Raw genomic sequence first — 13,787 nt, forward strand, 5'->3', positions numbered from 1 at the left:
AAAACTGAGATTATCAAGAGACTTTTGTATTTAATTCTATACAAAAGGAATGGGCAAGCAACACCATTTCTCAATCAAGAGAAGAGCTGGCCCTGTTTACATATTTCCACACATCGGATACAAGGAGTCAGGAAGCTGTAATAGCGTTGCAAATTGATTGTTGTCTTTCCACAGAGCATGTTCAGGACAAGACCAGTGAGCCCCACAGTGCGGGTCTGTCTTGAGTCTCGTTCAGTCACAGAAAGTCCTAGACTTCTCAAGGGCATCCCTGGCTCACCAAGGGGCACCGAGGACAGATGACCAGAAGCACATGGCACTATGGCTGTCAGAGAAGAAAAGCTCACTTTGAATCCATTCCAAAGCCTGAGCCTGCCCTGTGGTTTTCACCAGAGCAGACATTTCCAAAAGGACTCCAGCAGGACCTTCCTGGGTGTGAAAACACCAACCAATTCTCCTTCCTCTCATCTTCTGCTTTATTCCTTCCTTCCATGCTGTTATTGTGAAAAACTGGCAGTTAAATTCAATTGATTCAAATTTTTCTGGATCCATATGGCCGCCAACCCCGGAGCTGAAGCGGCGGCAGTGCCTCGCCACTGTTTTCAAGCATTTGCCTCTCCTCCAGTCCCCAGATGGTGGGAGTAACATTTAAACCTCCTTTTCTCTGCCTTGTACAATAGACCTTGGCACCATTTCAACTGTTTACTCCGGTAATTAACAGCTCTGATACCACAACAATTACAACTCCTCTACTCTCCACAATAATGCTATGAATTAGTGAGAGCTAATGGCTGGAAGGTAGAGTGTTTCCAGACTGTGAGATCTGTGCATTTTTAGAATAAAATAAAAGGTACAAACAGCACGCTTGCAGTAGACAATGATTACCTAGTAATTAGTTTACACAAAGCTTCCTATTTAATGGCAAAACGCTGTAATTAACGTGTGACAGAAAATCAAAGGGTACTTTGTAAGCATATGAAAAATTAACACTGCAGGCCCATAGCTTTATGTACTGATTAGAAGCATATTAAATCAATAGGACACACAAGCCAACAGCTTGTATAGCTGATTATTATAGGTCCTCGGAAGGGGTACCCTGGCTTTCATTTAACTGGGGAGGCAATTTTCCTTCTCCTGTCATCATCCTCGGGCACAGAGAAGTACCTCAAATTCAACCCTGGCAGCTCCATGAAAATAACCATTGAACTGGAAGAAAACATTCTAAGTCATTCTCAGAGCTAAGAAAAAATATGTAAATGATTAAGACTTTCCAATGATCATGGTAACGTGCTGCTACACTAATTAGAAAATATGCCAACTGGAACCAGAAAGTGAAGCATCCAGACTCAATGTTTTGGTCAGAATAATCTCTGCTCTATTAAGCTTCTTTATTCAGCATGGAAAAAAGCTCCAACACACACCTTGTTTTTCTACTTTCAAATGTTAAGATCCAGGATGCTAGCAAGGGCTATTCTTTTTTAAAGGCATTCATTGGGAAAATCGTAGCATAGGAACAATTGGATCATCGTTCTGAATTTTTGACAGCATCTTGTATAATGATAATTGAAGCGTGTGACAGTATTCTTTGAGGCCACAAAGACCTTCTAAAGAACCTTCTGAATTGCCAAAGAACAACTGATTTATATTAGTCACTCAGTATTGCTTGTATTTTCTTATAATACAAATTTAATTAATATCCATAATCAAAAGCAGCAATGTCTTAAATTTTCATATGCTAAGAACATTGCTAGCCAACTCACAGGATTCATTTGATTCCCAAGGGACAGGTGTACTGTTATCTGTTTCCAGATAAAGAAATGGCAGCTTAGAGAGCCTGGTCGTTTGCTTATGGCTGCTCCCTAGGAAGCTCGAAGGGAGCAGAGCAGTGGCACCTTCTGAAGCCCTGCCCCTCAGTTACCCTGAACGTTCACTCAATGGCTGGCTTCCCAGCCTCACACTGACCCATTGCAACTCTTTTTCTGCTTAAAAGTGTTTACTATGTAAACCTGAATTATGTCCAAACAATAAAACACAACCAAAAATTTTGGTGGCTTATGAAAAAGAACAATGAGTTGAATTGCTCATCGTGTTTTTAGCGCCACATCTGATTGTGAAGGTAGGCTATTCAGCACTTTTTGATAATCTATAGGTGGACTCAAATGACTATGAAAATGTATCAAATTGAGAAAGTCACCAAGATGTGTATCCCCATGACTGGGCAGAAGGTAATACATAACATTCTCTTTTGTCAACTATGCGCATTAACAGGTATGCACGTGGTGAGGCAGCTGGGTTTTCTAGGGACTCCTGAGCAGGCTCCTCCCTTCTGCAGCTGAGGTGTGCGTACTCACAGCTCTCCTCACCTCCCAATTTACTGCCTTGTGGAAAAGGGAAGCACTCTAGAGTAGTGACCTTGGTCTGGGGACATCTGTGCCTTGAGAAAGTCTGTGGAAAGCAGACAATCTGTCAGAGCAGCAGCACTGGCATGGGCCCCAAGGCCAGACCTAAGGTGGGGGTGGGGGTGGGGGTTGGGGGGTGGGGGGCTTCTCTAGGAATTTGAGGAAGTGATTTCTAGGTGCACTCAGCTCCTTCTGCGCACTCTGCTAGTGGTTTTGGAAGCAATTAGCACCTTCTTATAAAAAGGCATGTACAACAGGAGCCAAAGCTCTCCTGCTTCATACAGCATTCCACTCATGGGTCTTTCTCCTAGAAAAAAAAAAAAAAGAACAGAAGCTTTTTGTTTTGGGTGCATATAAAAACAAAGCTTTTCTCTGGTCCACAATTTGAAAACAAAACAAAACAAAAAAACAGAGAAGAGCTTATGTTTTCAGACAGGTGAATGGTTTAACGTATTAGAATTAATAAAACGGAGCAACATGGAGCTATTAATTGTGATGGATATGAATAAACAGGTAAATGGCTAAGATCCTATGTTTAATTAGCATATTTACAATTATTGTGGCAATGAGAGATGATATACATTTGAGAATTAATTCAGGAAAATGAGAACAATGGGAAAAGTGATTTTACACTTACTTGGTTAGACATATCTTTAATATTGTTCTATTACATTTTAACTTTACTAAACATTCTGTGGTGACAAGTCAATGGCTTTTTGAGCTCACCTAATAAAGCCAAACCATGTTCTACATGAGGCACCTAGGTCAGTCACCTGCAGGTGGTTCCCATTACTGCTTGCAAGGCTTCACAGAGGCAGTGGGAGTTGTTCTGAGCTCATCGTGGTGGGCGGGTCTCCTCTGTAATGATTTGTTCACTGACTTAGTTCTCTAAGAAGATGAAATAATAATTACAGTTTATTCTGCCTTTCTAAGTTTGGGTACCCTGGATTAGGATCTTCCCTTCGGGTGATGCTTAAATTAATACCAAATGTCTAATGCTCTAACACAGAAAAACAAAGTAGTGTACAAGGAAAGGTTAAAAACAAAGCAAAACTATTATTGCTGGCTAGAGAGGTGGCTGAGCAGCTAAGAGCACTTGCTACTCTCTTGGAGGACCAGTTTGGTCTCAGAACCCACATGATGGCTATAAAACTGTGACTCCAGTTCCAGGGTGCCCTCTTCTGCCTTCTGCAAACACCAGGTACACGCAGTACAAAGACATGCATGCAGGCCAAGCATTCATACACATCAAACTAAAAAAACTACATCTCTAAAATACATGTTGTTCCTACAAAAGGCTAAATAACAATATGTAATGGCACTGTTCAAGAGCCAGTTCAGTTTCCTTTCTCCCATTAAGTGTCAAAGTAGCAATGCCACGACCCATATCCCAGACTCTGCAGGACAGTGAAGGTCCAATGAAGGGATGCTCAGAACCCTAAAAAGAATCCAGTTTCACTCTCTACCCAGAGGAACTGCTCCACAGAAAGCTGCTGCATCAGAATACCATCCCCATCACCATAGCGTCCCAGAATTGAGAGAGGGAAGATTTACCCCTTAACAGAATAGAAAACAGCCACAGGAAAGATGGTAGCACAGAAAAGAAGCAGATAGATTTTCCCAGACTGTGGCAAGGGAATACACCAGGAAGACTTCTGTCCTATGAGTGTGTCTCTAGTTAAGTCTTCATTCCTACTAACTGAAACAAATACTGTGACTCAGAAGTAAGGAATCTCGTATTTGTGCAAGTGGATTCACAAACCTTAGCAAGCACTGTGTACTCCACAACTGAGCTTACTGGGATCCAGTGGGTGGAGCAAGGGGAGCTGATCCATTAGCCAATAGGATGACAAGCAGAGGCTTATAACCAGCCTCCAAGAAAACACGAAAATTCATGTTTTGCTTTCATCATGGCCTTTCTGCTTTTCCAGAGGTTCCTACATCTTTATATGAAATTTTCAAAGGTGACTGTCTTTTTAGCATCTGATGACTCCTATGATTTTGTTTCAAGTCTCAACTGCAACCAGCCAAAGCTCAGTTCAAATCAGAGTGGAAAAAGAGGTTATCGTTGTTACATGTCTATGTCTACACCAAATCCTACCTACCTCTAAGACTAGTATCTGCGTAAGACTCCAAAGTAGCTCCCACCCCATAAACAGCAATGCTTTCATCTGTCGCCTACGACATACCAATAAAGAAATCACGGCGTTGTGTCACAAACTGCTATGCAAATGATGCTATTTGTAAGTATTAACATAATTTAGTGCTTACAGTCATATTCTCATTTCTAATAATTCTCCCAGAATGGAGTCTTTCTCTGGACTCTTAGCCTGCAGGATAGTCTTTCATCAAGAAGCTGAAATTTTTAATAACCTGCCAGCATATGTTTGTATGTGCCAGGCTAGGCTTGATGACACAACATCTTCATTATCAAAAGGAACAGGTCTGCAGACTGTAATAGGACATTAAAACACGCCTGTGCTCATAAAGTAATGCTTTGATGTCTAAATGTGCACCGTTACAATGGTCCTCTGGAACAAAGCTGGATGCCAGTCTTAAATTCTCAAGAGACACCCGCAGCTCGCCTCCACTCTGAGGAGAGTCTCCCTTTGAAGGCATAAGCTGCCTTCAGTTCCTGCAAGAGGGACGGGAGCTCACAGGAGCTTTATTTCCATTTTCAGCTTTGGCTTCTCATGCTTCACAGCTAAGCGTGAGCCCTGCATTATAACAGGATTTCTGAATAATTATTTTTCCCTGTTAAGTTTTTTAAATGATTTAAATAGACCATTAATTATTTAAGAGTTTCAAATTTAATAACATTAACAATAGTGCCAAATGTATTTAGTAACAATTTTAAATGGCATAGTTTAAAATAATTGAAATTAAATAATCTACAGTGAGGTTTCTAACCACAATTCAGCCAAATGTCAGTAGTGTAAATATTTTTAAAACTCAAAAGTCAAACAGTTTATAGTCCAATGTCAGGGGAACTCTTTAAAAATTATTGGTTTGAAATGCTGAGTCCAGTAAACACTATACACACTAGTATTTCAATTCTTTAAAATAAAAGTGCTAGACCTTTTCATGGTTTAAACTCAACAGCTTTGCTTCAAGAAGATAAGACCCAGTTCAAAGAGAACATAAGAGAAACCTCTACTGGCCTCAAAATTAAATACATTTTCTTTGCTTTATTTTTTTTCTAGAAGAGTAATTCACTTTGGTATCCTTTAAATAATATGTAAAGAGCTAGCCATGACAGGTACTGCATTTAGTCTGTTCACTGTTGGAGGGGGAAGAAAGCCCCAATAGATCATGGGGAGAACCGACCCATTTGTCAAAGGGAACTCTCCCTCCTGACTGTTCTCTAGATTTATTCATCATTCCACTTGCCCAGGAATAATGTGGTTCCCACCAGTGTGCCCCTTCCTTTCTATCACTTGTGTCTTGATTCATAGACTTCTGTAGTGGGATGCGCAAAGCAGATGCAAATCACTGCAAGGCCTGCCGCTACGCATGCTGGGGGAAAGGGACCATATAAGGAGTTTGCCTGTCAATTTTCTTTTTCCTAGTAGGTCAGGCAAAACAGGGTGGGGTGATAAAGAGAAGCTGGAGGTAAGGATACAAAGTGGGACAATGTTCAGAGGTCAGGTTAAACATAAACCATGTACAACTATTAAGAAAAATTGGAACAGACTGAGGTTGTATAATTAATTTCACCCACATATGTGGAAAGATTTACATACTTCTACTCATAGTCGAGACCCTGAGCCTACTACTCAGCTTTTGCTGGAAGTTTTCTTGTGGGGCCTATTCTTCTCTCAGTATCTCACAGGGACCAATAGTTACACAGATTTCTTTGGAGTGTCTTCAAACCCATGGCTTCCGATAGCATGCTCTTTTACATTACTTACAGTGACCACCATTTGCTAGTAGACTTCCTATATTAAAACACAGCTCAACTAATCACAGTAGTTGACAGAAGCACAGGATCTGCTCAGGGCATATGCTAAGATTTGCAATGCTGCCTGAATATGGCTTTTTAGTCATTTCTTAGGTGTGAGAAAGATGTTTTGGGCCCCCCAAACGGACATTTAAGTGACCCAATAAGTTGTACACTAGGCGTGAGGCCCCAGAGAGGCTCTGCGGACAGGTGACAGAGCAGAGTCTGGGAGGAGGAACCTTGTCTCCTAACCATCCACAGCACGGGTTCCCGGCGCCACTCAACACTCACTTGGGCCCACTTCTTCTTCCAGTCTTCTTGGCCGTACTTGTTACTCTCCTTTAGCACCCACTTGTAGCACTGGAGGTGGGAAGGGATGTCACAAAATGCTGTCCCATTTCCTCCAAATTCTGTGTTCATTTTAAAGACCCAGCGTCGGATTTGTAGGTGATCAGTCACCAACTGGCTCAATTGTTCTATCATCTGTGAGGCAAAAGTACAGAACAGCAATGAACTGCATTTCCTTTCTGTTGTAGTAACTTTGAGACTTTACATAGTCTGTTTATTAGGTTCCCTTCGACTCATTAGAAAAAAATCAAGGAGCTTTAAGTGATATATGAGATAAAGACATCACTAGACAACGGTATAAAAGTCATGTTTAAAATACAGTTGTATTTGTGAGAAATTAAATAACTATTACTATGTTGGCTTGTGAGGACAAAAGCATCTGTAACTGGACCCTGGTATTGTCATCTTTCTTCCTCAGCATCTTAGGTGTTTCCTTTTGGATCTTCAAATGATTTTTAAAAATAATGTTAAGACTATAAAATATATAGTCCTGAAAACTTTGTTGAGCTTTTAAATACTGTAACCTAAAATAAAAAAATACTGTAATGTATAAGGCATTTTCCCTCACTAACATACATTTATTTGGCCAGTAGGTAAGTTGCCTGTATATGTGACATAAATGAATGTATTATAGAGAAAGACAAATGACTGAGATAAAACACTTGCATATCACAATGGGATGAAATTCAAGAAAAATATTATGTTAGAAAAAAAGATTCTATTTTTAGGATTTAAAAAGAAATAAAAACTTAACAAAAATCACTTGTAGAAACAGCCTTCCTGGAGTGTCAGCTGCCCTGCATTTGATATGAAACAAATACTCTCTCAACAACTGTGCTTTAAATAGATGAAATTTTAAGGGATCCAAATCCACGCTTTAATTCCAAAATGATAGTGAGAACAATAGTGACTAACATTACTGAACACTCAGTAGGAACCAGCCCTTGCCACATGTATCCTCTACATGAGTTTCCAAATTAAAATAATAACCTATGATGAAAGCACCATTAGTGTTTCCATTTAATACGTAAGTAGAAGCTGACTAATTTAAGTGACTTGTCCATGATCATACAGCACTGAATGGTAGAGCTGGCTTCTCTTGGATTGCTTTGACTCCAAACCCTACACTCATTCCCTCTTTATGGGGCATCATATCTAAGCCTGCAGATAGCTGGAGAAGGGTGAAATGCAGAAAGAGGTCAGAGGAGGAGCCTGAGAATCAACCTGCTTCCAAGTAAGTAAGTCATTTGTGTTGTATTTGAATCAGACAAAAGTCTCTCTAGCAAGACTATTAATTCTATATAAGAACATTCTGTTACAGCTTTGAAGAGAACCAGCTCATTAGATCACAAAATGACTTTGTTGTCTGTACACTAAGCATTGTGTCTCCTGTATCTACCCATGCTATTCTTGCCTGTGCCATCCTATACTTGACATCGTATTCTTATTCTCTATTGTCTTAGTTAGGGTTATCTCTGGTGTAATGAAACATCATGACCAAAACAACTTGGGGAGGAAAGGGTTCTCTTTACACTTCCACATCACTGTCCATCATTGAAGGAGGAAGTCAGGACAGGAACTCAAACAGGGCAGAAACCTGGAGGCAGGAACTGATGCAGAGACCATGGAGGATGTTACTCATGGCTTGTTCCTTACGGTTTTATCAATCTGATTACTTACAGAACCCAGGATTACCAGCTCAGGCGTAGCCCCACCCACAATGGGCTACGCCCTCCCACTTCAATCACTAATTAAGAAAATGCCTAACAGGCTCGCCTACAGCTCAATCTTTTTTGTTTGTTGGTTCTTGTTTTTTGAAACAGGGTTTCTCTGTGGCTTTGGAGGCTGCCCTGGAACTAGCTCATGTAGACCAGGCTGGTCTTTAACTCACAGAGATCCTCCTGCCTCTGCCTCCCGAGTGCTAGGATTAAAGGCGTGCGCCACCACTGCCCGGCTGCCTACAGCACAATCTTAAGGAGATATTTTCTCAATTGAATTCCCTCTACTGAGATGATTATAGCTTGTGTCAAGTTGACATAAAATTATGTAGTACATCTATTCTTTTAACTACCAAATGGATTTTTATTTTTTAACTAAAGAATTTGAAAGCACTGAAGACTAATGGTTCTTCTGAGGTCTGAAACTGCAAAATTAAAAAAAAATTTAAGGCACACACACACAATATGTTATCCTGAATTGTGTCTATTCAGCAAATGGTTTTGGGCATGCAACATGACATGGCAGTGTGGAAGAGATAGCAAGATAGCCACACTTGGGGTTTCCAGAAAGCTCAGGCAACTATGGGTTATTCAATAAAGGTGAAAATGAAATTGTCTCAGCACTCTAATTATCAATTTATTGATATTTTGGATCTTTAAATAAGCACTGTGGTCTGCGTACATATGGCTATGAGGAGGTTCCCGCTGTGTCTTCCAAGGTTGTATGCCTTATTTTTCCAGCTAGCTATGTTCTATATTAATTATATTTGCTGTGGTTTGTGTGTGCTGTGGTCACAAGTTATAGAAGTGCTGTTTAGTCTTAACATTGGCTAAAAACTTATTTTGATAGTTTAAGGAAAGGTGTTCCAGCATAGCCTTTAAAATTGTGTATTTAGATATATTGCATACTTGGAGGCTTCAAATGCTAACAGAATTAGTATGTGTTTCCTCCAAATCCTATTATTTGTTGCTTCTGAAAGTCCTATAAATGGGTGCCTGTGGCAGGATCTCTACAGTAATGAAAACGATCAATAGTATTGTAAAGACTACACCACTGGAAGAATTATGTGCTATCTTTAAGTGAAAATTGAACAGTGCTTTAAAATAGCATTGCCATTTTTGATTATTTAACCAAAGCTGTCAATATTTCACACAGAGCACATGCCAGAAAGGGACTTACATGGTTATTTTATGGATCAAAACAGGAAATGCTCACTGTGCTTATGCTAGATTTTAAAAACTCAGTCATAAACCACATGACTTTCTGCTATTTCCAAACATTTATCATTTTCTGTTTGAATATGTTTTTAGAATGTAATATATCTTTAGCTGTGATTCATTTATATTGGTGAAGAGCAGAAGCAGAAAAATTGCCACTGTAAAAATTCAACTAAGACCCAAGAATACTTATTAACCTAAGTTAAAATAATCACAGTTTGGGGGCTGGAGAGATGGCTCAGAGGTTAAGAGCACTGACTGCTCTTCCAGGGGTCCTGAGTTCAATTCCCAGCAACCACATGGTGGCTCACAACCATCTACAATTCAATCTGGTGTCTTCTTCTGGCATGTAGGCAGAACATTGTATATGTAATAAAATAAAATAAATCTTAAAAAAAATAACTACATACACAATACTCTCCTTAGATGCCATAAAAAAAATAATCACATTTTTCACCCACTTTAAATTTGCAATGCATGTCAATAGAAAGTCAGGATTGATTCATCACCATCTGCAGATTCAAAATACTGATATGCTCAGATTGATTAAGTAGAGCCATTACTATCTAGAAAGCCTCAGTGGGGTATTTCAGTTATTGCTGACCTCAGATGCATGTCTTCCAAACAAGCACAGAACTCAGTTACAACTTGGCTTACTGCTATACTATTGATACACATTATATGTCAATAACATCCCTCAATCTGAGGGTCTATGAGAAGGGTTTTAGTCCTACTTCTGAATACTAGAACCAGACAGAATTTGTGTTGTATTAAATATGCCCACACCTTTAACCACAATTAATGTATAAAATTCTAAAATATTTCAGAGCATAGATTGATTGCCTGTGTTATTCTCAATGAAGATGAAACTAAGACTTGATACAAATTTTACACATGCATTTTAAAGACATGAAGATTGTTTAGTGTAGTATGTGCATTCAATTGTATCATTCAAAAATCTGTTTCTCCCACATTAAGGTTGTCAGCCAGAACATTCCATTAAGAAGCAAAATCAAGCAATCTACCTTGATACCTTCAAATTTCAGTGGAAGTTAATGACAGTGGAAATCTCTCCATCATTCTTCAACTAAAATCCCAGACTGTGTTTCTGCTATAAGCCAGTTGTTGGCTGGGAACTCTCTATAGCAAGACTCCAATACTTTAGGGCAGCTCGATGAATTCAGTGTCCTCCAAACGGTCTTTCAAAAGTGTGATTTGCTTAAAGGCAGCATTTTGTTCTCAGTGGCTATGCTGTGAGGAGCATCCTGACCAAACAACTGAGAGTAGAGGGAGATCCCCAAATCCGACCCTTATTCGCTGCCTCAATGCTCACGGTTCCTTAATTTTCCAAGAAGAAGGGAAAAGAGATCATTTGTGATTGGCTCTGACAACTGGTCAAGAGAAATTCAAAATTAGAGGTTTGGAAATGTTAACAGCCTGCAGTTTGTCTTTTAATCTTCTTTATTATGTAAACAGATGGCAGTTAAATGGGAGAATAAATGCCGGAGCAAATCAGAATGAAAATATTTCTAGAGGAGTGTAGAGTCACAGACTGGGTAAACCAAGGGAAACCTGGAAGTAGTTTTATTTCTCAGGTCAATTTACTTCCTGTTTCTACTCTTTGTAGGGTCAAAGAATGATGTATTCAGTATTCTGCAGTCTCACCAAGGACTCTTAAAAGCTTCCAAACCCACTTCTTTGCCAAAACAGGCTCTCGTGTTCTTAGGGTCCTATTAAATGACTGAATGGCAAATGTGGTGATGAACTAATAGATATCAAGGCAAATGCTGACAAATTAGTTCCAATGATTAATTTTAACAAGCACTTAGTAACTTAACCCAACAGGTAAGCCTTTTGAAAACTCCAGGCCTGGTAGTTCAGACATGTAATCATAAATTCTTGGGAACCACAAGTTCAAGGACAGCCTGTGTAACTTGGTAAAACTCTGTCTCAAAAAGTTAAAAGAGAGCTGAAGATAAAACCACACAGTTCTTACCTGCCATGTGAGAAGACCTGAGTTCAGTTCACGGTATGGAAAACAAACAAACACAAGCCTAACAAACACAAAGGCATAATGTAGATCTCTTCACTGGGTAGGGCTGGAAGCAGATTACCCGAAGCCGTACAATGTCAAGGGGATAGAAGACATCTGAACAGAGCCACCCTACATACCTGCTGGTAAGTATAGATGTCATATATTCCAGGAGGCATTGGCACATTATCACTGTCAAAGATCCGTTTACTTCCAGACTTGCCACTGTAAAGGTGAACAAGCTCGGGCTCTGAGCCCAGGATGGGTACGTTCAGCATATCAGCCACAGCCAAGTCGTCTCTGTGGAGGAGCCCGCCCACGATGTAGGCCTCCTTTCCTTGGATGAGATTTTTGATTCTTTTGATTGCCTTGGGACTGTACATCAGGTGAGTGGCCAGGCACATGTGATGCTTCTGGAGGACAATCAAATCACCCCTCTTAAAAGGTGTCCCAATTTGTAATGTTGTACATAGTAAATACATTATTAATAGCAGGCTGGGTTATGACCTATCCTGTTGTTTAGCCGTTTAAATTGATAAAAGCTGTTGGGGTGAGGTTCCATAATCGCTCACATCTTTAGTGTGTTGGAAATAGGCTCACTGGGAATAGAACTAATTACTACACATCTGTATTTATTTGATCCACGTGGAATTATCCTTCTGTCAGAAGGAAAAGAGGCTGGCGGCCTTTGGATAATAGTGATTCATCTCCACACACTTCTGGCATGGTTTAACACTAAAGCATCTGGAAAATCGATACAAAAAAATGAAGGAAAAGGCCCCATAGTGTTCTCCTCTATATAGACTCTATATAGACTCCTAAGCCGGCAATGTTTTCAGTGTTTCCAAAGGAGAAAGGTATTTGATTTGATCCCCTCCCCCAAACTCTCACCCAGAATCCTTTTCTGAGAACATATGATTTACAGTGATTACCAGGGTTCTAGCCAACACTTTGGAAAACAATAAGGAATAGAAAATATTTGAAAATTACAGCAAGACTCAAATTTCTTTTCCAATACAAACTTTTTAAAATCCTATTTTGACTAGGTAGACCTGGCTCAGCAATGCCTGTGACTGTCTCATTCTATTAAAAAGTGATTTTATTCATATCTAGCAGGGTAGAAGACAGACAGATGGGCAAACCTCATACAGTGTTTCAGCTCAGCCTTCAAGGAGTGGGACAGCACTCTCCCTCTCTCTCTCTCTCCCTCTCTCTCTCTCTCCCTCTCTCTCTCTCTCTCCCTCTCCCTCCCTCTCTCTCCCTCTCCCTCCCTCTCTCTCCCTCTCTCCCCCCTCCTCTCCATCTCCACACACTTCTGGCATGGTTTAACACTAAAGCATCTGGAAAATCAATACAAAAAATGAAGGAAAAAGCCCCATAGTGTTCTCCTTTATATAGACTCTCCCTCCCTCCCTCCCTCCTTCCTTCCCTCCCTCTCTCCCTCCTTCCCTTCCTGTCCTCTCTTCTCTCTCTTTCCACCTGTTTTAATCTATTAAGTTAATTGTTTTCAGCAAGCTTCCATGTCCTCATCTGTAAGGTGTGTGTAACAGTTCCAGCCTTAGGGATGTTGTGAGGATTGAATGAGATAATGCACTGTGAAGCCCTTGTAACATACATGGGAGCATGGTAAGCACGGAAGACGAAGTCCATTTCGAGGCATGGGGAAGCTTTTAAAAGGTGAAGATGGGCATGGAAAAACCATTGCTGAAGGATGGAATATAAGAACCTTAGACTAAGTCTACTGTTGAACTGCTACATTGTGTTCACATTCTGTTCAAGAGAGGATAGCATGGAACCCAAGAAAATGCTGCGAGTTTGTAGTCAAGTTCATCTGCTGTATATCTAGTTCTATTACTTATATGTATGAACTTGTATATAACTTAGACTCCATGAACCCATTTTTTTGTTTTGTTTTGTTTTGGTTTAGGTTTTTTGAGACAAGAGTTTCTCTCTATTGCTTTGGAGGCTGACTTGGAACTTGCTCTGGAGACCAGGGTGGCTTCAAACTCACAGAGATCTGCCTGCCTCTGCCTCCTGAGTGCTGGGGTTAAAGGCATGCGCCACCAACACCTGGCTGCCCATTTCTTTATTTGTCAAACTAGAGTAAAAAAATTACCTGTATGCTGGAGTTGCTC

The 13,787-nt window shown here is 40.1% G+C and overlaps 1 protein-coding gene across 6 annotated transcripts in view; it reads right to left on the reverse strand.

Moving 5' to 3' along the window:
• Positions 1-13,787, reverse strand: part of Iqch (IQ motif containing H) — a 193,244-nt gene that overhangs the window by 73,806 nt on the left and 105,651 nt on the right. For 5 of the 6 annotated variants that reach the window (XM_040739798.1, XM_040739801.1, XM_040739804.1 and 2 more), the window contains 2 exons: positions 11,793-12,065; positions 6,628-6,819 (listed from right to left, as the gene is read on the reverse strand). In XM_040739798.1, coding sequence (XP_040595732.1) covers positions 6,628-6,819; positions 11,793-12,065 — 465 coding nt within the window. Of the gene's footprint in view, positions 1-2,732; positions 3,285-6,627; positions 6,820-11,792; positions 12,066-13,787 lie in introns of those variants that run through there. The other variant, XM_040739803.1, reaches the window with a different exon arrangement.

The sequence above is a fragment of the Mesocricetus auratus genome, unplaced genomic scaffold (genome assembly GCF_017639785.1).
Source record: "Mesocricetus auratus isolate SY011 unplaced genomic scaffold, BCM_Maur_2.0 Super-Scaffold_100691, whole genome shotgun sequence".
In the NCBI taxonomy this organism is placed as follows: domain Eukaryota; kingdom Metazoa; phylum Chordata; class Mammalia; order Rodentia; family Cricetidae; genus Mesocricetus; species Mesocricetus auratus.